Here is a 25,943-nt window from a genome sequence, read left to right as displayed (position 1 = left end):
CACGTCCTCCGGCACTCTTGCTTTTAGCCCTTCCAGAAAAGCATTGCCTGCTTCAACCTCCATCTGCTTTCTGAAAAGAGTTCTCTGTAGAATGCAGTCATCACTTCTACTTTGCTGGCCCTCGTCCACCACTTCCTCTCCATCTCCTCATCTCAGGCTGTGGATGACCCTCTTTTTCTGGGCTCCCCAGACTTGATTAAAGAAATAAGAGTAACATGTTTCATTATTTTCATAATGCTCCCTTTGTGGCTTTCTCAGTGTACAGGTTGTGGAGCTTCTCCTTCAAATCCCTTGCGCAGGCTGAATTGAAGGCTCCTCCCCCGTTTCCCGAGCAGTACTCCCCCAGTTGTTTCTGGAGCAACGCAGCCTTCTTCCTCTCCCTGGCTGCCTTCTGTCTGCAGTAGGTCTGCACTAGGGTCCTCTTCTTCACTGCTTCCCACCATTCCACTACCGAGCTGTAGCCGCACTTCATTTCGGCCCAGTACTTGTACTATTCCCTGAATAGTGCCTTGAAGCAGTCCTCCTCCAGTATCTTCTGGTTCAGTTTCCAGTACCCACGAATGAATGCCGGGAGGTTGGCGTTAGCCATCACCATCATACAGTCATGATTGGAATACCACAGCAGGGACACCACTACAGACTCCAGGGAGCAGGTCATGTGCAGGAAGATGTAATTTAGGTGGCTGCACACTTCCCTGGTGTTTCTCCAGGTCATTCCTATGTCACTAGGGCAACACCATCTGAAACAGTCCACCGGGGAGAATTGCTTGAGTAACGACTCCAGCTCTGCCACATGGTGTCACTCCTCTTCTCCCAGTTGACATTGAAATCTCAGCCGAATACCACCTGTCTGTTTTTGGTGCAGCACCTCGCCAGGTCAGCGAACATATCCTTACGTTCCGAGGGCTCCATTGGAGTGTAGACGTGATCTCTCTCAACTTCTTCCCTCTCCAGTTTATGGCTGCGCCCAGGATCCAGCCTTGCACCACAGAAAAGCTTCATTTCTTGGTTTCCCACCCTGGAAGAGTGTACTCCTTCTACGCTCCAGCACAATTCTCCCTTGGTCCATTCCCTGGAGAAAGTCAGCTTGTCACTTTCATCCCTCAGGTGGACTTCCTGTAAGAAACATACTGAGAACAGCATGGAGGCCAAAAAGTGAAAGACTGAGTGTCTTTTCACTTGGTCTCTTAGACCCCTGGCATTGGTGGTAAGAAAGGTAAACTTCATTGTCATGTTGGATCTAGTGAATGTTTAACTCCTTTCTTTTAATAATTACCCTGTCAGTGTATATCTTAGGCACTGTCTTGCCTAAATGTACCTCCTGTCATTAGGAGCCTGGGGGGAGTAAACCGAGTTCCCTGAGTTCCCAAAACGTCAGGCGAGCTCGTGGTCAAAAGGCAAAAGGTAAAGTTCGAAAGCCAGAAGATACAGAGACAGGCATATAATCCAAAACAGCAGGTGAGGTTCAAAGTCGAAGGGCAAAAGGGAAGTTCGGAAGCTGGGAGAAGTATCACAAGCGAGATACAACCAAAGGCCAGGTAGAGCTCTCTAGGAGAAGACTCAATACCGAGCAGCGGGAAGCGGGTTTGGGTGGTTTAAATAGCGCTGTGTGCCGCATGGTAGAGCATGTGCTGATGGATTAACACATGCGGTGGCGCTTGTTATTATTTACCTGCTGCTGCTACTGGTTAATTCTCTTGTGGGTTGATCTCCGCTGGCTGGCGGTCATAACGCTTACAGAGCAGATGTCCCTTACCACTGCATCTGTCACACTTCTTAGCCGCTTGGCAGTCTTTAGCCATGTGTCCTTTGTTTTTGCAGTTGTGACACATTACATTATCACAGATCTTTTCTTTGTGGCTGGACTTCCTGCATTTCTTGCAGAAGTTCGGCTGTCTAGGGTAGAAGAGGTAAACCCTGTTTGCTCCGATGGTGAATCGAGTCGGTGGGTGCTGGATTCCGTCGACACCATCTGGGTCCTCTCTCAGGAGGACTCGGTACTGGCACTTGCCAGTCCAGATAACGAATTCATCCCTCAAATCATAGGGCTGGGTCACCACATTGATATATCTCTCCAAGAAGGCTGTTACCAGCTCTGTTGGTACGTAGGGATTGTACATATGCACCGTGATGGTCCTCTGATTCATCTTTCTAATTGGTTCTGCCCTGAAATCAGAGAAGCCAGGTTACTTTCCGATAGTAGGCATTGGAGGCCATGTAAACATCCATGTGCTTTTCTATTTGCTTGAGAAGGTTCTGCACTTTGTTCTTTATCTTCTCTTAATTCCTCTTGGTTGACAGAAGCCAGATTGGAGGGGTTCGAAAAGGTTATTTACAATGAGGTGGTTGTGTAATCGAAATTTAACAGCATGTTCTAGAATTTTTCCAAGAAAGGGCAAGTTGGAGATGGGGTGAAAATTGTTTAGACTGTCCAGAGCCATGTTACGCTTTTTTGGCACAGGGGTAATGGCAGCAGTTTTGAGGGCCATTGGTACAACACCAGTATCTCAAGGATTCATTTATAATATTGAGGAAAATGTGGCAGAGAGAAGTGAAACAGGACTGAAATAAAGTGGTGGGAACAGGATCTAATATAGAGGTGGTGGATTTCATATGTGAAACTAGTTTACTGAGGGATGCAGAGTCAGGAAGAGAGAAGTTGGAGAGAAGGGAACCAGAAAAGTACAACAAGCAGGGAGAAGGTGTGGAAATGATATGCGTTCTGGAAAGGATGTGATGCCGGATGTTGTCGATCTTGGAGCTAAAGAAATCTTAAAATGTGTTGCAAAGTTGCGATGAGGGAGGTAATAATTATTATGTGTAGTCCTACACACCCTTGCTATTGAATGGGATGAGCCACCTGTTCCATCTCCAAGACACTCTTTTTAATATTTAAAATAATAATATTTAAAAGACTATTTCAACAAAGTTGGTATTTCTGTCACACCCACAGGACAGAAAATGATTAGTGTTCTGAAGAACTGTAATAAGTATTCACTTTTAAAAAGGGCAAAGAGTTTTTTTCTTTGATATATTCCTACATTTGTCTATGCAACTTATTCTCTGTACCACTAAATCCCCAAAATCCCTTATTTCCCTTAAAAACCACAAGTATAGGTTCCCATCACAACAAAAAAAGGTAAATCTATTAAATTTAACCCAGACGTGACAGACAACATTTAAGACTTACAACACATTTAAATTTGTATTTCATTCATTTCTGTTCTCTTCACTCATCGGGATATCTGAAAATTCACTAACCCATACTAAAGACTCTACATACATTAGCTGTAATTCAGCAACTAATAAAGTTAAACTTCATCATTAACAAATTACAAATATTTTTACTAACTGTTCATTCATGTTATTTCTTTTTTAAAATTTCATAATTTCTTTTGTTACATGATTCCAAATTAATATTCCCTAATCAGTGGATTTCTAAAGTACTACAATGTTTAGTATTTATAGAAAAGGTTAAAACATTATATGTTTTATACAATATATACATTTTAAATAGTTAGAAAAAGCATGTCAAAATGTTTTTAAAATAACTATAGTAAGTAATCAAGTTAAAGACTTTGATGATGAAAATGTTTAAAAAGATGCAATACTGTCGTATACATTATTTTTAACACTAACACTACCAGATACTGTATGTACATTAGGTATAATATATTAATATTCATACATTAATATCATTTGTGATGTTCAGATGTTATACTTCTGTTGCTTTTTTTTTCAGTTAAGAAAATTTCCCTTTAGTTACACAATTCCATATTAATATTCTATATTAATCCACAGTAGAGAACAATTAAAGGAAGCAATTGTTTCACTAATATCTCACCACAAGTGTCACCTATCGATCATCTATGGACAGTGAACCACACACACTACTGTGCTGCGGTCCCCCTAATGCATTAAACAGAATTAGGGCACATTCTGAGTGGATGCATCTGCATATGATCCAGGTGTCATCGATTAAACCTGAATGACATTACCAGCCAAGAGTGACCAGGAGTCCCCAGGCAGGCAGGGTGTAATTAATTGGCAAAGATGTTCCAGAATCTCACTGACTTGGTGACTCCTGTGACCTTCAGGCACCTGCAGGTATGTGGGGTTTTTAGTGAGAAGCACACCTCCCGTCTAATAAGAGCTAAACGTCCTGTATGCAGTTGTTGACTATTTAAAGGTATAAAGGTGGAGAGGTTGTTTTAATCTGTCTGAATTTCCATATGTTCCCCTGTATTTTAGAGTTTGAAAATGGAAGAGGAGATGTAAAACCACACAACAGGCAGTTCCTAGTTAAGTGTGTAGCGGCAATGCTTGTTAATAAGACAGAATTAAGCGTTGCTGTGCTTTCCTAAATGAGGCCCCATCTCTCTCTTCATCTTTGTGGTGCAGCCACAGAAAAGCTATTCATGCAGGCTGATTTAAGGTGTTTTCTTTTGATAAGGAGCAACTCCCAAATGGGGATGCACTTAGCTAAGCCTGGCTATCATGATCAATGGTCATCTCTGGCGTCTATCTGTTTAGGGAGTGCCAGACGGACATCTGGACTGCATTCCTAAGTGTCAGGAGTAAGTGACTCATTTCTCACCTTAATCAACCAATCAGGGACTGGCAGGGTGTGGTCACACCACGTGGGTCTCCAATGCCCGCCAAACTCTCAACCAATCAGCACACATCTGTGTCTTGGTCAAAAAGGTAGCACATGCTCAGGTCAGAGCTCTCCTTGGCCATTTTCGCGCACCCTCAGAGACAATCACGTGACAACCCCTGTTGTCTGCACTGGGACTTGGACTTTGTTCTAAGCGCGAGGCTGAGGATCCCGTACGTACTCAGAATTCTACCAACGTGAATGCTCCGCTTGATCAACGGCAGCCTACAGTTGGACCCTCGTTGACAACCTGAATAGCTTATTCAGAAGCAGCGCTGGACTGGGAAAGAACCAGTTTTCTTCCTGTGCAAAAGAGTGACTTGCAAGGACCCGTGGTCACACTCTGTGCATAGAGACTTTTTTACTAGTCAGCCGGACTGCTAGTAGATCCCTGGGAGCAATGACTGCCCTGCACGCTGCAGTTAGATTCCTCCGCCCGTCCTACTCCGAGCTGCACCTCGATTGGTTGGCCTGTAGGCAGAGGACGCAGGGAAAATGCCTATTGGACGACAGCTGGAACAGAGGTTGCAACAGAGCCTGTCAGCTGGTTTGGTGTTCGTGCCGGGAAATCTGAATCCATACACAGTGGATAAGTAAACCCCATGTTCTACATTGCGTCTCAAGAATTTAATTGTTACCTCAACACAAGTTGTTATCAATTTAATTCATGAGTAATGTATTTACCTCTGCGTCTAGTTTAATAGTGGGTAATAACACTGATTAGCAATTTGGTATAGCCAACGATATATTGAAATATATTCTCTGTTGTGTATCTCTTTGTGTTTGCATCTCTTTGAGATTATATACCTGTATATTGATAACCCTCACAGTAAGGTATGTAATAGGACACGATAACACACAGGGAAAGGGAACTAGAGTGGTGCCAAAGAAAAGAAAATAAACAAAATGGAGCTGACCATAAAAGTGAGGGAATGCTGACCTAACTACCAAAACAAAATCCGAAACACTCGGTTTTCGGCATCTTCTAACGCCCTAGCTTACCTTCACTAACTACTCAAAAACCATACAAGACAAAAGGCACTCATCTGTCCTAACTAGTGTTACTAATACAAAGACCAACTACATTACATGTGCAGAATGTACCCGACAACCTAAACTAATCCTATATACAAAAGTTCACACAAATGCACAAGTGAACTACAAATACCAATAAGGGAAAACAAATGAGTAGATACAAGGAATAGGGTACAAAAGAGCACAGAGAATGATATAACAAGTTTGGGGAAGGTATTGGCGAAATACAGAATAAACACAAGCAAACGAAAGTACAAGAAGACAAACACAAACCAACAAAAGCTGAAGCTATACGAAAACATACACACATGAAGCAAAATGAATAAAAATGGAGAAGTGAAGCCGAAGCAAAACAAAAGCAAAACAAAAGCAAAACAGGTCTCTGATGCCCATGAAACTTTCAGCCAATGAACGAGCTGAAGTTCCTCCAGGTAAAAACAGGCATTCCAGGGGTGCGAGACAATTCCAAGGGCAGGACATTCTCGCAGCGCGCCTCCTGACCATCCTGAGACTCAGCCTGGACAACCACGTAACGGCCAGTGTGTCCGAGTGCCAGAACTTTCCTTTGTTCTAAGAGTCGAGAGCAGAGGTTGCCAGAGAGTAACCAAAAGATCCACCCGAGGTTAGCATCAGCAGCAAGCCTCGTGAACAGGTCGGAACTGTGGACAGCTGAATCACTATTCAGAACTAGCGCTTCATCAGGAATGAACCAGTCCTCTTCCTGACCTGCTGGGAGCCACAGTCATCTTTTCTCCTGTGCAAAACTTTGCTAGTTTCAGCCAACACTAACTAGCCGGTCTTCAGAGACCATCAGCAGCGCACCGTCGCAAGCCGCACAGCAAAACCTGGCACGGAGCCAGAGAGCGCGGATTGGACAGCAACAAGCCTGCAACTGTTTCTTTGTGCCCGCAGGAGATCTGAATCCCCAAAGAATGGATGAGTATTCAACTTCACTGCATTACAGCTCGAGAATTCAATTGTTATCTCTACCAGTTGATATCAATTTAATTCCTAAGAGTATGTACTTGTTTTGAGTATCTAGTGTAGAAGTTGTAACCAAGTTCATTTACAAAACGGTCTGAATGAATGATATACTGAACGTATGTCCTCTTGGTATGTGTAACTCTTTGTGACTGAATTAACATATATCTTTTGTATTCTGATAACCCTCACAATAAGATCTGTTATGTTTACATGCACATTCTATATATTAATAAATGTATTCTTGTGTATTAGTACCTGTGTGTGCGTGTTGTTTGAGTTATACCTCATGGTTGGATTCTAAGGCATTAAAAGAATCATTTTGTAATTTACTGCCACAATTAATAAATGTCCCAGTAAATGCCCAAACCCCTACAGAACTGGTGCCTCGTGAGAGCACACTACAATACTATTAGTAATATCTTCGGTAAAGACTTTGATGGCGACAGCTCAAACATGAGAGGTTGAGCTTTATTAGCTCCACCTTGCGGAAATTCCGGATACTATTATTTTACTTGCGGTATCATGCGGCACTACGCAAGAATTTACAGTATTAATACGGTAAACTGCGTCAAGCGCACCGCAAAAAATAATGCGGTATCTCCCGCTTGTTTTGAATGGCTGCATCTGTATGAATTTCTTTTGACATTAGGAAATAATGTTCTGTACTCAATAGCATTTTCACCACAGCACATATTATGTTACATTTTACCACACCCATACTACTGCAGGTCACATCCCTACCTTTACAAAGCCAGTAATTAAATTAAACTGTAAATGCACTTTCACATACCCCATCTCTGTGTCTTGCAATAACACACTAAAGTCACAAGACATTTGCCCTTTTGAAATTAAAGCTCTTCTAAATAGAAGATTTTTAATCTAAATCTAAAGGGGACACTCTGATATCCTTAGGGAAACCAAGAAACTAAAGAAACCTGCTATCAATAAGATATCTGTATTAGCAACATTTCTCAAACTGCTCCAACATCGGGCACAGAGTAAAATCCTCTAACCTGAATGCCATGACAGGCACACCACCAATTACTCCTACACAGTACCCATAATACAAAGGACCACTAAAAACTAAAACAAGCCTAAGTGCACATGCTCACCAAGAAAATAAAATCAAAGGAAAAGGCCAGTTTGTACTGGTCTGTGGGCTCTACCTTCAGGGTCCAGAACCCATTGGCCACATCCACAGTGGTGAAATATTTTGCCGTTGTCACCTTGGCTAACTCTTGATGTAGGTAGATCATTGGCCATCGTGACAAGGGAACCTGCTTATTCAGCTGCTGGTAATTAATTGTCAAACGCCATTTACCATTAGGTTTCAGCACTGGACACTGTGGGGAGTTATAAGTGGAGTTACACTCCCTTATGATCTGATGCTCTAGTAGAGCATCCAGTGTCTGTTTTATGGATCCGTATGCCGCGAGGAGAATGCGATACTGCCTGACAAAGGCCAGGGGTAGAGGGAATGCGTACATGCAAATCTGTTACCCAACAGTCATAGGCATCCCCCACGAAACTTCCTGGAAATCCTAGAAGATCTCACGCAGCTGCTGACACTACTTTTCCGTTTCCAGGGCATCTGCTTTCTCAGATTGTTCCTGTATCTGCTCTAGGAACCCCGGTTTGGGTGGGATGACAATGTCCCTTGCTGGACCCTCAGCTGAGTGGTCCTTTGAAACACCTGCGTGAACTGTGTACACAAACATCTCATCCTTATTGCTCAGGTCCACCCTGCATTCCTCCTGATTGAGGAATCCCTCTATTGGATCTATCCCTCTATAGATTCAGTCTGACAAACTGATGGTTGGAAGAAAACCAGCTATGCTTTCATTCTTTTTTTCTTTTCCATTGGACTAGGCAGAAATGATCAGGTCGGTCTCATCACTACCTGGCAGGCTTGAGAAATGGTTTGACCTGATTGCATGTTCTCTTGGTCACACTTTAGGGGATTGGTATCTGGGTCCACATGTGTCCACAGAACACAGTTTACAGTGTCCAGCTGGGCACCCAGTCTAACCAACAGGTCTGCACCGACATAGGCTGAATGGGTCAGCTGAGGTGCCATCTGAAGGTGATGGATGAAAGTCCTCTTCCTTATGGAGATGGAAGCTGCACAGCTCCCCTTTCTCCTCTTGCTTAATTTTAGTTGTAATATTAAATTACATGGGTTTACCTTCTCTATTAGGAAGATCATTAGCTAGTCTGTGGCTAAAGAGAAGCCTCAATGAGGAATCCACAGCAATACTTAATTTTGTGGCTTATATGTAAGCATTACTACTACACTTCTATTTAGTATAAAAGTAGCTGTTTCCAAAGTGTTTATTTTTTTCCAATTGCCCTTTGGGCCTGTTCCCTCTAGTTCTCACTTTATGTCTCTGGATTAATAAGTGCCACAGTTACAGCTCTGCACTCCTTGGCCTCTAGGGTCACTGTTTAGACCTGCCCATATAAGCAACTGATATGAGAGAAAGATTTTCTAGTCCAGTGGCTATTTGTGTGTTCAGTACTGAAAGAGCACAGAGGATAGACTCAGACTCCAGGTACATAAAAAAGCAGGGAAAATATAAATTAATCTGTATGTTTGCAGTGCATCTTCTTTTACAGTATGTTTGGAGAAATTATCTTATATACTATAGAAATGTTGTTGCTGTTTTTGTTTGTTTTTAATGAAAGTAAGTAAACTTTTCCTGGTGCTAACATTTTTTACCTGCTCTGTTCAAACAGATATGTTTATACCGTATGTTTTCTTGCATGAAAGATACCATTCACCAAAATATAAGAATTACTACATGTAAAAATGTCCCAAGCTTTGGAGGTCTGTATCTTATTTTCTGTTTGTCCTAAAAAGCCCTAGAGATTTCAACAGCGTGTCATTTATAATTGCACTGTTCATTGTTTTTATGTTCTCAGTGTGTTTAAGCTTAAATCAGCATATCAGAATTATGCCAAATGACTCAAAACCTTACTGTGCATTTCAGAGTCCAAATGTGTTTGGAAATCCTGTATATACAGGGGGTTGGTCTCTTGATGTAGCTTAAGTCTGACATCTTCCTGGTAAAATGGAATCCTTTTTTAAAAAAAAGACTAAAACAACTACAAAAAATAACTAAAAGAAACTACAAATATACTGCCTATATCATGCCTCACTAGCAGCTTTTCAATTTCAAATTCTGCCTTCTTAAGATGTTTTTCTTAATGTTTGTAAGAAAAATTAAATAATTTAGCAATTGAAGTTGCTACTATGTTTTGGAGACCAAAATTAATCTGAAGTGTGACAGTGCACACAAACCAGTTATTTATTTTTAAAAAATGTACTTCTTCTCAAAAACAAAAACTGCCAAAAATTATTTAATCGGCCCAATTCCACAGGATTAATGTTCAGTGGATTTTAGTAGCCAGATGCGCATCGGTTGGGGTTTGTGTGTAAGCTTCTACAGCTCAGGGAGGTTGAGTTAGTGGCATCTTTAGAGAGTTTAGGTTTATTCAACTCTTGTGATTTCACATCAGGATCCAGATGGCAGTGCTAAAATAGATTTAAGTTTGAAGAGTAAGAGATAACAACTTGCAAAGATGTAGTTATGAATTGCATTTAGTAAAGAAAGATTGATCCAGAGTGAATTCAGTTCAGTGTTTAGTGTGCCAAGTGTCCTGGAAGGAAAACAACAAGTGAAAGACCTTTCAGGACAATAATTTGTGTGTGAGTTGAAAAAAAAATGTTTGTAGAGTCCTATTTAGGACTGTGCATGCTTCTCTGAAACAGGACTACTGGTACATCATAGGTGCCTGGGAGAGGAGGGGGGGTCTGCAAATCCATGACTGTCCACCTAAACCTGCACTCATAAATTGCTAATGTGCTATCTCTGGGTTGCATAGTGTCATCCAGGGGTTGGAATTCACCACACATACACAGGGCCTAATAATAAGTTCTTACAATTAATGCTTATGTGTCTTTTAAAATGAAGACAATGTACACAAAGAGATTTTGTTTTATTCATTTAGCCTTTTAGATTAGGAACACTGGTGGTAGTTAATACTGACCTACATGTCTTAACAACTTGCCCCAAAGGTACATCATTAAGTTGGTATCAACCAGTATAGGAAACATAACTAAAGCAGAAAGCCTTTTACCATGTAATTATGAACGTGATCATAATTAAAGTGTAAAGGATCAGGTTGGCCAAGGCGTTTTTATCAATATATTCTAGGCCTGTTAAAAGTATTCATACCATTCAAATGATGTGCTAATTTAATTACAATTAATGTATATATTATCATAATGTGAATATTTTTAATGGAAGTTGGAATACTATTAACACCTTTATTGGTGAATGAAGCTTAAATTTAAGAAAAAACAACATCTAAAAAGACAAATCAAACTAACATATTTTTAACATAAATATTCTATCCCTTTGCTCTATACTTGATGTAATTACCTTTCGGCAGCAATAACTGCTATCAGTCTTTTTGGATTTCTCCACCAACTTTAGACACTGTAATTGTGGCTGTATAAAATTGGTGGGGGATCATTGTTGGACAGCCAACATCAAAGTTTTTATTAGGTTCAGTTCTGGATTTTGCCTGGGGCACTCGACATTTACAGTACTTCTTTCTGTGAAGCTACTCCAGTGTAGCTTGGGCACTGTGCTTTGGGTCACTGTTTTGCTGGTAGGTGGGGATTTTCTTCCTAGTTTGTGGTCTTTTGCAGAGTGAAGTAAGTTTTCCTCTTAAAGATTTGCCTAGTGCTCTATTTGTTTTCTCCTCAATTTTGAAAACCTTCCTAGTCGCTGGTGATAAATAACTATGAGTCCCATAACATAATGCTGCAACCACAACAGAGATGGTGTTGACTGAGTGATACACTATGCTGGGTTTGCACCAGATTTAACTTTTGGATTGTAGACCAAAAACTCCTAGGTTTATTTTGTCCCACTACAAAATATGTTGCCAGATGTTTTCAGTATCAGACTCTTCCAGTTTCTCTGATCTCAGACTTTGATTTCGCTAGCTCTTGCATAAGTCAAATTTAGGTTCACACTGGCAGCTTTTCCTCCCTGGATGCTCAATTTGTGAGACAAACTGCTCTACAGAGTCTGGATAGTATAATACACCTCCCACTTCACTTTATGATTGACTTCATTGTGGTCAAAGGGTCATTTGGTTTCTTTAAATTTGTTTTATAATTTTTTCTTTACCTTTGAAATTTGAAATATCTCCTGATATAGGGACCTTAGTAGACAAGTGTGTATTTATACTGAAATTGTGTTAATTGCTAATATCACACAACCACCACTCAACTATTTGTGTCAATTGTGTAACAGTACATTGTGCACTTGAACTAATTTGGAATTACCATATAAAAGGGGGTGAGTACTTATACAATCAACATTTTAGTTTTTTGCTGACATTTAATTTGTTTTACTAAAAAAGTATTTAATTTGGGCAATCACAAGTATGTTATTAAAAATGGGTATATCTTTAAAAAATGGGTATTGTGAGTGTACAGACCTGCTGGGACCAGGTTCTCCAGAAAGCTCTACTGTGTGTTATTGTGTTGCTGCTCTCAGTTACATGAACAGTTGTGGGGAGACAATTGGTTGTGTGAGTGTTTAAAAACTAGGAAGCACTAGGAAAAAAACTAGGAAGGAGTTCCTATGACAGGCAGGTAGTACTGAGGCAGAACCTCTTTGTACAACTTTCACAATTATCTGAATTTATTTGAAATCAGTTTAATGGTGAAAATTCACTGAGTGCTTTAGTTTAGAAAGATTTTAGGGGTGTGAGAGTTTTTTTTTTAATTGTATGGAGGCCGTTAATCAATTTACCTGGTCAGCTAGGATATTTAAAGATTTCAATAAGAAATTCATGTAGGAGATCAAAAAATAGTTTAGGCTTTTGTTTTGGTGTTTGATTGTGGTGCCTTATTTATCACCTGCACTGTAAATTGCATGGTTGTTTTTTTAACCTAATTGTTGTTTTGTGTATCTCTCCTTCTTTACTTGCTTATTTTTAAGGTGCCTTTATGACATACCCAAAGGGTTGTCACAGTACAGATTTACACAATTTGTATTTCTTCAAAATGGAACTGATTGGAATGGGATGAAGATATTTGCAAGGTCTAGTAACTATGTATTGGATACTTACTGAAGGCAGAATGGTGAAGCCATATCTTAGTATCTCACAAGAACAAATGTCCAACATTGTTTAACATATAACAATGAGAATGTTTCTAATGGAAAACTAATGAAGAAAGATAGTCTGTATCTCCTTTTACGTTTTGATTCTCATAATGCAAAAAATACAGTGCAAGTATCATTACACAAAAGGTTTAGATGGAATGCTTCTGCAGTTCGCATGAGTGCTTCAAAAACGTTTTGAACAATCTATTGTATTTATATGGACATTACATATAAATTAAAAATAAATTATAAATAAATTAAAAACATATAAATTAAAACAAGTCATATATTGTTTTAAGTAACCATCTTAAATCTGAAATATATTTGTTTTATTATTTCTATAAAAGTTATTCTTTAAATTTCCTTTAAGGTTCATTATCTAAACTAACAATAATCCACTGGATCTATACTTTTTCTTTGACGTCCAGCTCCTATCTGAAGCTACTGAGACTATGAACAATGGAAGGAACCAATGTCACCCTGTTTTATGAGTTCATCATCGGGGGATTTCCAGGTCTGCAGGAGCACAATTTTGTTTTCTTCATCTTCTTCATCTTCTTCCTCATCCTCCTCCTGGCCACATTTTTGGGTAATATGCTCATCTTGGTATTAATTGCCCTAGATCACCGGCTCCACACACCCATGTACTTCTTTCTCTGGAACTTGGCTGTCTTAGATGTACTGATAACTGTCACTGTCATACCCAAGTTGTTAGGAGCTCTTTCAGGTCATGACAGGACAATATCATTCTCTGGCTGTTTTGCACAAATGTATTTTTTTATCTCATTTGCAAGTGTTGAAGTATTCCTTGTTACAGTGATGGGCTTTGACCGTTATGTCGCTATTGTGAAACCTCTGCATTACAACACCCTAATGAGCAGTAAGGTTTGTGTTACAATGATAGCCTCAGTCTGGCTTCTGGGCTTCCTTGTGCCTTTAACATCTGTAGTACTGGCAAGCAATTTGCCATGATGATGATGATGTTATCTGGTCAGTCGGATACGACTCTCGGCGATTCTATAGGCCATCTCTCGCCACGCTTTCTGGTCTTGGACTTTCTCTTTCAGCTGTTCTATGCCTAAGCCAGTGTCTGTTTTGATGGCATCGAGCCACCGCGTTCTTTGGCGGCCTCGTCGTCTTGTTCCACTGACCATTCCAAGCACCATTGCTTTCTCCAATGAATCTGATCGCATCATGTGACCAAAATAAGTGAGCCGGAGTCTGGTGATCTTTCCCTCAAGTGAAATTTCTGGCTTGATGCGCTCCAGAACCTCTTTATTGGTGACTCTTGCTGTCCATGGTATCCGTAACAGTCTTCTCCAGCACCATAGCTCGAAAGCATCTATCCTCTTTCGGTCAGCTTTTTTCAGGGTCCAGGTTTCACACCCATACATTGATATGGGGAACACAATAGCATGGACCATTTTGCATTTGGTTGTGAGGCTGATGTCTTTGCTCTTCCAGATTTGGTGCATGCTCAGCATCGCACTACAGCCTAACGCAATTCGTTGCCTGATTTCAGGGCCGCAGTCTCCAGTTCGGTCGATCATGGATCCCAGGAAGCAGAAAACCTTGACGCATTCGATCTCTTCACTATTGATGGTTATTTTGACTGCTCCATTTCCAACTCTTGTCATGATCTTCGTCTTTTTGATGTTGAGGTGGAGACCCATCTTTTCACTTTCCTTTTTGATTCTTAAAATGAGGTATTTCAGGCCATCTTCCATTTCCGCCAGTAATGTTGTATCATCAGCATAGCGGAGATTATTAATATTAATAATATTAATAATTTGCCATACTGTAGATCAAATCTTATCCTGCACATTGCCTGTGACTACCCCACTGTAATGTCATTAGCCTGTGGTGATGTCACAGCACAGGTGAACTTTGCTTTGTGTGTTGCAATGGTTGGAATTTACATTCCTGTTCTGTTTATTCTTTGGTCCTACTACAGAATTGTATGTTCAGTGATAAAGATGAAAACTGTGGAGAGCCGTAAGAAGGCCTTTTCAATGTGCTCTTCGCACATGACTATGGTCTTTCTGTACTATGTATCTGTTTCTATAGTGTATATTGGATTAAGAGCAGAAAGTATCCCTCCTGATGGACGAATCTTCATTGGTGCAGTGTATTATTTCCTCACCCCTTTGGTCAACCCCATCATTTACACCTTAAGGAATGAAAATATCAAGGCAGCAGCTCACAAATATTTGAGGCTGCAGTCCCCTTTCTAGTACAGTGCAAACAATAGTGTAAACACAAGACTATAAACAACATGATCATTTTAATTTCAATGTATAAAGCAAAAGAAGAGGCTAAGATATCCTTCACATGATAATCATGTGATACAATTTCATGGTAGTACTTATAATAATCATACTGAGGAGCTGAGGTCCATGTTTAAGAAAAATACATCACTTCCTATTTTGATTTAATTAAAAGATTATTTTAATTAAATGGCATTATTATTATTGTATAATTGATATGTTCAAATACTAGTTCTATAACTAAATATCTTTCAGTAACTTGTTTTCTAATTTTCAAAATTATATTTTATCGTGTTTTTTTTTTAAGAGGAACTTTAAAAAAGTTAACATTTATGGGTTTTATCAGCAGGGCAACATGAAAAGATATTGATTCCAAGGTAGACTCTTTGGGATCTAAAATGTATTAAACCACAAATTCAAACAAATCCAAAATCAGCAACATGCTATCACCATCTGGAATTAAATGTCTTAAAAGGAAGTAAAAAGGATAGTACAATGTAAAATCTACAGTATAACTTCATGTTAATTGATGCAGAAATAAACATAGTGGTTTAGGAACAAGACAATCGTAATGGTCATTTTCTGTTTAAATACATAACAGTGTGGTAATTTGTCAGATAAGGAATTATTAATATAATCAACCTGATGTGTTTCTTATACAACATTTTATAATGCCACAGCCATCCCTTGTTGTTTAATACACTTACATCACAGTGCAGCCTTCTATTAGTACAATGGGCATTTGTGGAAAAAGACAGTGGTCCCAAGGACCTTAATCCTTTGGGAGAAGCAGCATTCCCCTGAGATTCTGTTTAAAATGAATTAATTCATCAAATGGGGAAGTCACTATAATTCAGATAAATGGAGGCTATCCTCACAGTGCATGGTCAAGAAATGACTAATCAGTACTCTATAATAAAATAATACAAGTACACAGGTGTCAGGGATGAGTATTGATACTCTGTTTCTGTCAATCACAAGCACAAGCAACAAATGTACTGTACATATGTTTATCTTATATGTTTTTGAAAGGTAGTAGAATGTCCTACTTCACAATGCTTCTAATCTGAGTAAGCATTACTGAGTGTGGGGAGTTTCATTTTTGCAGTTGTTGGGAAGTCTTTTTAAGTGAGACAAAAACCAAAAGGGTGTGATTACAAAATTGATTTGACACTAATCATTTTAAAAACATAATTTTGTCAATACATACAGTACATACAGTAGGTGTATTTATGAATGTGTTATGAATGTCCTATTATAATGGTTTAGTTAGAGAGATGGCTCATTCTGAATTGAACAAAACAAAATATCACTCTGATCAGAAAGATTGGGGTTGTTTTGTCCTTTCATGCTACAAATTTAAAAAAGATTAGATTGTTTTTGATGAGATGTGTAGAAAAGCTCATGTTTTATGCTCTTACGTGTACATTCATATATTTGCAAATAAAACATTTTATTATTTATACATGTTATTATTATACCAAAAGAGTTGGTAGCACTTTACAAAAAGGTTCCAATATTAAGGGTTAATAAATGCTCTATTAATAATGAACTGACAAGGATTCATAGTTGATTGAAAACGACAAAGTATTAATTAAGGATTAACAAAGATGTTCTCAGGCCTTTATTAACTGTGATTTTCATGCTTTTTAAATGTTTTCTTAAAATGAATCTGACACAAACTCAAACTTTACAGAGCACGAAAAATAGATTAACAATTGTCAATTGTTTTGCTAAACATGAATTCTCTGCTTTGTGGAAGAGCAACACAAGCTGTAGTGCTTTATAGAACATCCTTTGAAAAGATCCACAGCTTACTCAACTACAAGATCACAATTGAAGGTATACTAGATATGTATGGGAATCGTAGATGTGTTGAAGAGAGTGTGTATGCAGTTTCAGGCTGTTGACTCCTTTCATCCAGAATTGCAGTATGTTCTTTTATGAATGTGCTGTTACAGCATTCTGCCATTTATAACCATCAACCACAGTCAGACTAAGCCTTATGAACAACCTTCCTGTTTACTTACCCCACATTGGGTGGATATACAGTATATTATTAACAGGCATTTGTAAAGGCTTTATAAGCCTTTTATACATTCTTTGCAGCACTTCATGTAAAGTGTGAACCTATTCATTGTAACGCTACTCTGAAAAGGTGATCGGGATCCAATGCAGACGCAGGAAAAGGTGGCAGGTTTGAAGGCAAACAATCCAAAGCAAGGAGCGAGATCGTAGTCAGAGGGCGAAAGGTAGGTCGAAATCCGGTAAAGACACAAGAGGCAAACGTTCCAAAACGTGAGACAGAGTCAAGGTCAAAAAGAGGAAGGTAGGTAATAATCCGGTGAAGACACTGGTGGCAAATAATCCGAAGAGCAAGGCGAGATCCGTAGTCCGAAGGCGAAAAAGGGGGAGTCAAATTCCAGGAAGATAAAAGGTAAGAAATGCTAGGTAGAGCTCACGAGAAGTTTACTCAATACCGAGCATCAATACACGGGTAAGAGAGGCTTAAATAGTGCAGCCTGCCGAACGGTAAAGCGTCTGATGATGAATTAACACGTGCGGCGGCGTTTGTAATTAACACCCAGCTGCTGGTGCTGATTAGTCCTCTTCGGGGCTGGTCTGGGCAGGCTGGTGGTCATGACATTCATGCTTATTAATTCAAAATCATGTTGTAGTAAACTCTTAATAGACATTAATAAAGCTCTTGTTCCCAGTGTGTTCATCTTTTTGCAGTACCCCATGTAACGTGTGAACCTATCCATCCTTATTAATGCAAAATCATGTTACAATAAACTCTTAATAGACATTAATAAAGCTCTTGTTCCCAGTGTGTTCATCTTTTTGCAGTACCCCATGTAACGTGTGAACCTATTCATGCTTATTCATGCAAAATCATGTTGCAGTAAACTATTAATGACATTAATTAAGCTTTTGAAAACCTCACATTTAATGTGCAATTAATACAGATCATATTTTCAAAACAAGATTCTTTTAATTACAATGATTATAACCACTGTATTATAATAATAATTGCTTACACTTATATAGCGCTTCTCTGGACACTCCACTCAAAGCGCTTTACAGGTAATGGGGACTCCCCTCCACCACCACCACTGTGCAGCATCCACCTGGATGATGCGACGGCAGCCATAGTGCACCAGAACGCTCACCACACACCAGCTATAAGTGGGGAGGAGAGCAGAGTAATGTAGCCAATTCATAGAAGGGGATTATTAGGAGGCCATGATTGGTAAGGGCCAATGGGAAATTTGGCCAGGACACCAGGGTTACACCCCTACTCTTTTTGAGAAACGCCCTGGGATTTTTATTGACCGCAGAGAGTCAGGACCTCGGTTTTACATCTCATCCGAAGGATGGCGCTTGTTTACGGTATAGTGTCCCCATCACTGTACTGGGGCATTAGGACCTACAGGAGCAACCTTAGTTTTTCCCCCAAGAGGTCTCCCATCCAGGTACTGACCAGGCTCACACCTACTTAGCTTCAGTGGGTTGCCAGTTGTGAGTTGCAGGGTGATATGGCTCCTGGTATTAGGTATACAAATATTTTGCAATTTCAAGTACAAAAACAGAATTATTGGACAAAGTAACTTTACAGTATGTTAATGAAAAATATTTATATTTTACACAGAAATTAAATGTACAGGTTTTGTTTTGTACAGATCTCAGAAGTGGCATAAAATGAAAACAATAACATGATATATTAGAAGTGTAAAAGACTCATTTAAATGCAGTGAAACAACTTCAACTCTTGACCTAATTCAACACTTAACAGCAAGTATTCTTCTTCAGAGGGAGCAGCATGCTTTCATTTTTTTCCAATTATGGATTTTATTTTACTATCTATTGTACAGAGCTTTGCAACATCCAGCAACTTTGTCCTTGCGGTATGAGACTGTAAAACCTCATTGTATTTCTCAGGTGCACTAATTGTTAGCTCTGCAGTGGCAGGTGTTGGAACAATTGTGTCCCTGTCTACATTCATCCTCTGAAATGCTTTCTTCATTGTCCCCTTTCTTCTGAATAATTTCAGCACCTTCTTGTATCATAGCACAACACTGGAAGGAGCATTTACTGCAACACAAAGTTGGAAGGTGAGGTATTTACTAAGAAGGGTAGAGAAATCTTACACAGAGAAAAACAATTCATTCATAAAGGAATTCTATCTAGGATTTTGTCATGACTGGTTGTCAGAGGCAACACTGTTAACTTTCACTCATATTCAAAATGATCCTGAAATCACTTATCTTTTATATAATTTTGACTGTTTTAATTGAAGACTGTGTTACAGGCACTGACAGAATAATCCTGTAACAGGTGCTGCAGAAACGAGTCCCTCTAGAGGTCCTAGTTGAGGTTTTTAAATTATTCCTATAACATGGCTCCTGATATTTTGTAATCCACTAAAAATGAAAAAAAAAACACATATATTGAACAACGTAAAATATAACGGCTAGAAAAAATAGAAATGCACACATTAGCCAGAAAAGCTCCCTTCTGTTTTGGTGTCTATGTGGTTCTGTTTGGAGGTTGGGAGCCGAAGATATCTTCAGATAGATGTGATGTCCAACATGAGGGGTCAACTGAAATATTGTCATTTCAGTGTAAAGATAATAAGCTGCCACCTCCACAAGGCATTCAATATTTCAATCATTCTTGCCCAGGGAAATGACACTTACACTACCCAATTAGTAAAAAAATAAATATTTAAAGTCATCTACAAAACAAACTCATTTTTACATACTGTGTATAAAAGCCACATTAGTATTTACCTCTCTTACTGCCTCTGTGAGCTTCACTCTCCTTCCTTTTCTTCCTAATTCTCTTTTTCTTGTGAGAAGAATCAGATGAGGATTCAGATGATAGTGAAGAACTTGATGCATCTTCATCTTCTGATAAAGATGACTCAGTTGAAAGAGCTGACATTCTTTTTCTTGCTGTGAAATCCAACAATTGTTATTTAAAGATATTAAAAATATACAAAAGACAAATGCTGATTGAAATTCAAATTAAATCTAAATTTTGATGCATTTATTGAAACAGACTTTACAATGCAATCACACATCTTTTTTGTATGTGTTACAACTGTATTAAATATCCATTTTTGGTAAGTATTGTACTCATCAGCTTCTGGCATGGTACAGTAATAACAACCCTACCTACATGACATAGAAAAAAGTGTTATTTACATTCCATCAACTGGTCTCTTAGAAAACCACGTTCAGGAATCAGTTCTTTATTCTTTTTTTCTTGCCACTGCAGTTTAAGCTTTAGACTTTTCAGTTGTGCCTTGTATCTTTCAACCGCCAATATTGTCGTGGGAGAATCACAACCCTTTCCCCCTAAATAAATGAGAGAAAGTGATTAAGTTAGCATGTTTTCTGAATAAGCAACAACAAAAATAATGAAGCACATACTGCATACATGCCACATACTGTAAGTATGCTGTTAACCTTTATCAATGATCCATCAACATGCTTTTAGCTACACCATACAGTATAATTTACTTTGTTTTTTTAATTTGTAATGTTTTTAATTTAATTGCGGGGGGAGGCGTCATGGGGGAAATTCCAATTTCATGCATAGGGTAGAGTGAAACCAATGATATTTAAAAGAGAACATAGAATGAACATAGAATTTCCAATACACTTAAAACACATGCTCATCCTAATTAAATAATCAGCTTTCTTGAATTAAACAGCTGTAAGGAATTATTCTTAGGATCTAGTTTGTCACTACAACAACAATTGCCATTACAAGTCCCAAATAGCAATTGGGCTTTATCTCAGCAAAGCTTAATAACTTCATATATGTCCAAAAAGGGTTTTACTTACTGTCTGCTGAACCGGGAGCTGCCTGTGGTGTATTTTCCATCCCCCTGTCTGGCAAACAGATGTTTGCAGGGTTTTGATCTCGGTTTTTTCTTCTGCTGTGCCTCCATTTTCAGGACATGTTCTTGAACCTTGACATTTACCCAGTCAATGAGCGCTGTAATTATTCCCCTGATGCACGTGTATAACGGTTCCGTTTGTCAATTAAAAAGAAAGTTATTAAGATTACATATATGAAAATTCGACCCCTGTTCACAATTATTATCTATATATACTATATTAATGAACAGTTGCAGTTGTACGCAGGACTTCAATCATTGTGGGAATTTCTCGAAAGTTCTGTGATAAATAGACCATGTGAAGATTAGGACCACGAAAGGTCAGATTTTGGAACACACAGTATTTCACCAGAGACACCCAGTTGTCCAACGTATCTGGGTAACGTTCTACATTTATATCGCTTATTTATATTTTGCAAAGTTTATGAATAAAAATTATGGGAAAATGTGGCTCTTTTTAGTCAATGTACAATAGGATACAAGAGGTTTCTGTAACACTTGGATTGAAATTAAATTATATTTCTGTCAATACAGGTTTTGATGTGGGCATTTGATGCTTTTTCACTTGGAGTACCCTGAAAAAGCTATTAATTGTAACTATAATTGATAGATTAATTACATTACATTAATTACATAATTACATAATGTCCTGGATGAAAGGAGTCAACAGCCTGGAGGTGCATTCACACTCTCTTCAACACATCTACGTTTCCCATAAGTATCTAGTATACCTTCAATTGTGATCTTGTAGATGAGTAAGCTGTGGATCTCTTCAAACTTTTTCTATAAAGCACTTACAGATTCAGCCATTCAAAATGAGCGAGGTATGCTGTGGTAAAACGTAGTGGGCGTTTCGTGTCACAACGCGTCAAATAGTGTCATACCGCAGTTATGATAATGGTATCCGGAATCACCTTTTAAAACCACCAGGTGGAGCCAATAAAGCTTAAGCTCTCATGCACAGCATTTGAGCTGTTGCCAGAAAAGACCTGGTTTCAAATCCCGTTCACTGCTAAAGGACAATCTTTTTTCCAATTAAGAATTTAAGTTGTATACTCTTTAGACTTTTAAACATTTTAAACCGTGTATTACAGCTGTCACGGACGTCCAAAGGGACTAACCGTGGGGAGCAGGAGAGCGGAAAAAGACCCATATGCGTAGCGGCGAGACGGGAAAAAGGCCCGGGCTCATAGTGCAAAGAGTTCAGGAATGCCGTATAGAAACCTATGCCCTCAGGGAGTGGACGTGGGGCGCCCTGGTGCTAGGCTGGTCTCAGGACATCCGAACGTCAATGCTGAGCGAGGACAGAGTGCAAGACCCGGAAATATATAGCCCAAGGGAAAGGGAGGGACAGGAAGGACAGCAGACCAGAAACTAGGGACAGGACAGAGAAGGAGCGCCCTCTGGCTGCAGAGGGCGTGACAACAGCATGTTAATCATTAAAACTTAAAAAGTCTGTATAATTTATAAAAGCAAGATTGCTCAGTTGGACAAAAGTACACAACCTACTACCTTTATCATAAATATTTTAATTGTGCAGAAATATTTTATGCATCAAAGTCTTTACTGAAGATATTACTAATAGTATTAATATGAATGACCTTGGACAGGGTATAAGCTCAAAGTATTACCGTGGTCCACTTTCTTTGTAACCATCTTTGTAAATGAAAATACTTTTTCATTGACAAAAAGTAACACCACAGCATTTCGTTGATCCAAACACATATTAATTTCCAATCATACAAAGTAAGTTTTGAGAATCTCCAATTCACCATGCCTTTCACATGCTCATAAACTATATTAATTTAGGAACATAAACATATTATGTAAACTGTATATGACTGGTATTAATAGTTTAAATAAAAATACACACCAGTATTCCACTTTCTTCCTAAACATTTTAAGCATCAAAGTCTTACATGTGATTTTTTTGCACGTTTTTATGTGCTCCTTCTCACTATATTAAGTTTATATACTTTGTAAAAAGTTATAATGTTTTAACCTTTTCTGTGAATACGCTCGTTATTGCAGTAAACAAAAGCATAGTTTTCAGAATTTGATTAATAGGGAATATAATATGGAATTGCGTATATTCATATACTACTAAAGAAAGCAGTACACTTTCTTTGGATATGTCTGCTTCAGTTTCACTTCTTCCCACATGATTACATCTGTGGAGTAATGGCTTAAGCGTGTGCCTTATATGCCTGAGGTTGGAGGTTTAAGCCCAGCTATTGCCATGAGTTTTCTTTTAACAAATAAATATTTCTTTGAAATACTAAAATAGTAAATATTATGGACACTATACTGACATTTTTTATATTTCTAAATACCACAACATGTTCGAAGCTAAGTCACTTATTAATAACAACAAATAATTTCAAACTGCTACTGATATTATAACTGATAATAAATATTATCGACACTATATTGAATTTGTTGGTATTTCTAATTATCACAAAACGTTGAAACTTGAGTGAGTTAAGTGATTACCATTTTCCATGAATACTTGCGCTTGTTATTGCAGTAAAAGAAACTCATACTTTTAGAATTTAATTATTGAGGAATATAATATGGAATCATGTATCTCAAGAAATTAATAATGATATTAATTTAAGGATCTAAATATATGTATTTATATAGCTGGTATAAATCTAGCACAAAGCAAGAACTGATCAATAAGATTTACAAGTTCTTGGAGGAAGAACTGACAGAACAAAGTTGCAACAATTTTATTAACAGGTTGTTTCGTGTTCTTCCTAAGATTGTTGGCTGCAGTGGGGGACATTTGGGAATTTGATTTCATAGATGCTTTTGTTCTGTCTTGCATTGTCAGATTGTGAATAAATAAAAGCATTTAATTAAACATGCATTTGCGATTTAATCAAGAAGGGGGTAATGGGGACTCTCTATTTTACTCTCTTTTATATTATAAACACCCAAAAATAAATTCACAGTAATAAATAACAGCTCGGTGTGAACGTGAGTCCAACATCAATAAAAGGAGGTTTGCAAAGTGAGAAGGGTAAGCAAATTCAGTGGACTATTGTTATTATTATATTATTGTACAGGTATTATTGTTGTATTGAATTATACATTCTATTATAAATATTTCTTCACAGCCTGTTCTTCAGGAAAACACCACACACGTGAAACGATCTTCGAAGACTACCAGGACAGTAAAAAAGAAAGCTGAAAACGCATGGAAAGAACATTTTATTTGACGTCTGTTCCACATCTACTGAATACTACTGTGTGACGTTATTTCTTACATGTATTCTGTTATTTTGCCACAGGCTGTGGGTCTCTGTTCTCGGCCGCTGGCCAGGGTGCCAACCTGTAAAAGCAGGAGCTGTGTGAAGACTTTAAGGCAGCACCAGGAGCAGTATGACTCACTGCTGGGGAGGATAGTTAGATTGGAGACACTCCTAAAGATGCAGAAGCCGGAGACAGTATGTTCCGGCAGTCAAACACTAGGTCAGCTGTCTCCGAACAGACCTTCATCTCTCGATAAGTGCCTCTCCCCGCTGCGCAGGTTGCTGTACCTGGCTGAATGCATATCTCCACATAGCCCTCCGCCCCCAGCAGAGCACACACCGCCTCAGGACACTCCATCCTGGCCTCTCTGCTCACCACTGTCCAGGAATTGGCTGGTGTTGTCCCCGCTGTCCATCTCCCCTCAGGAAGCACCATTTACACAGCAGAATTAACAGATGCCAATGTAACGTACAGTTCTCCCAGATATCCAACTTTTGCCCATCAGTCAAGAGAAGGAGGAGGGATTGTACGTGCAATGCATTAGCATAGATGGGAAAACCAGAGCCAACCGCTATGCCGCTTTTCTGTTTCGAAATCTTGTGACTTTTAAAATTTTCTGGGAGTGGACAACATCCATAAATTTTGATGGGTCCAGAGGCAAAAGGGCCTTGCTTTGCAATCTCTGGGAAACCATTATTGGCATGGTGAATCAGAGATTCTCAAAACTTACTTTGTACGATTGGAAACTGATATGCGATTGGATCAACGAAATGCTTCGAAGTTAGAGGTGGTCTTTTCCTCTGGTTTAACAGTTTGTGCAGAAATCAATCTGGTTAAACAAGAGAGTGTGGCGTTACTTTTTGTCAATGAAAAAAAAGTATTTTCGTGTTGAATTAGTTGTCCTTTCGTTTGGGTAAACATGAATAGCATTAAGCAACATGAGGTCATTGTTATGATTTCTCTATTATTATCAAAACCCTCAAATCGTTAATTTTTGGTTATTTTGGAAACATTTTGACATGTTCCTTGTAACTGCACTGCTGTCGATATTGTAGCAATAGACAAAATGAAACACTTGGAGTTTGTAATGTTGGGATTTCTGTATTTATGTCTTTATTTAGTGGTAACATTAGGACCACGATGCCTCTGTCGGTCATTTTGGCCAGCCAATCACGTACCACGGTACTATGCAGTGACTTGTGGGTAACTGCTTGCCGTACGGGTTTGTACCACGCATTTTGAATGGCTGCATCTGTAGGTGTTTTTACCTTCAGCATTACCATTTTCAGAATCAGATTTTTTTGTCTTACCCACTTAACTAGGAACTGCCAGCTATGTGGTTTTACATCTCCTCTTCTATTTAACAACTCTAAAACTGCACACAGGGGAACATACAGAAGCGAAGGCAGATTCAACCAACCTGTCCACCTTTATATCTTTAAACACATTATATACAGATGCAGCCATTCAAAATGCGTGGGCGATACCGCATTATTTTCCGGTACGCTGTACGCAGTCTACCGCGAGTTACCGGTAAATACCGCAAGTTACCGGTAAATACCGCTAGCAAAATAATAGTATCCGGAATTTCCGCAAGGTGGAGCTAATAAAGATCAACCGCTCATGTTTGAGCTGTAGCCATC

The 25,943-nt window shown here is 38.8% G+C and overlaps 1 protein-coding gene and 1 pseudogene across 1 annotated transcript; both read left to right on the top strand.

The window, feature by feature from the left end:
• The first annotated feature begins 13,323 nt into the window (after window positions 1–13,323).
• On the top strand, window positions 13,324–15,098 carry LOC148836411 (olfactory receptor 2AT4-like). Its single transcript, XM_088914175.1, has 2 exons — window positions 13,324–13,823; window positions 14,651–15,098. The coding sequence occupies exons 1-2, from the start codon at window positions 13,324–13,326 to the stop codon at window positions 15,096–15,098; spliced, it is 948 nt and encodes a 315-aa protein (XP_088770301.1).
• Window positions 15,099–21,857: 6,759 nt separating this feature from the next.
• LOC148836410 (uncharacterized) lies at window positions 21,858–25,109 on the top strand (annotated as a pseudogene).
• Window positions 25,110–25,943: the final 834 nt, after the last annotated feature.

Source organism: Atractosteus spatula, chromosome 4 (genome assembly GCF_055471065.1).
Source record: "Atractosteus spatula isolate fAtrSpa1 chromosome 4, fAtrSpa1.hap1, whole genome shotgun sequence".
In the NCBI taxonomy this organism is placed as follows: Eukaryota; Metazoa; Chordata; class Actinopteri; order Semionotiformes; family Lepisosteidae; genus Atractosteus; species Atractosteus spatula.
The sequence above is the reverse complement of the archived record's forward strand: the minus strand, read 5'-3'. Positions and strand labels throughout refer to the sequence as shown.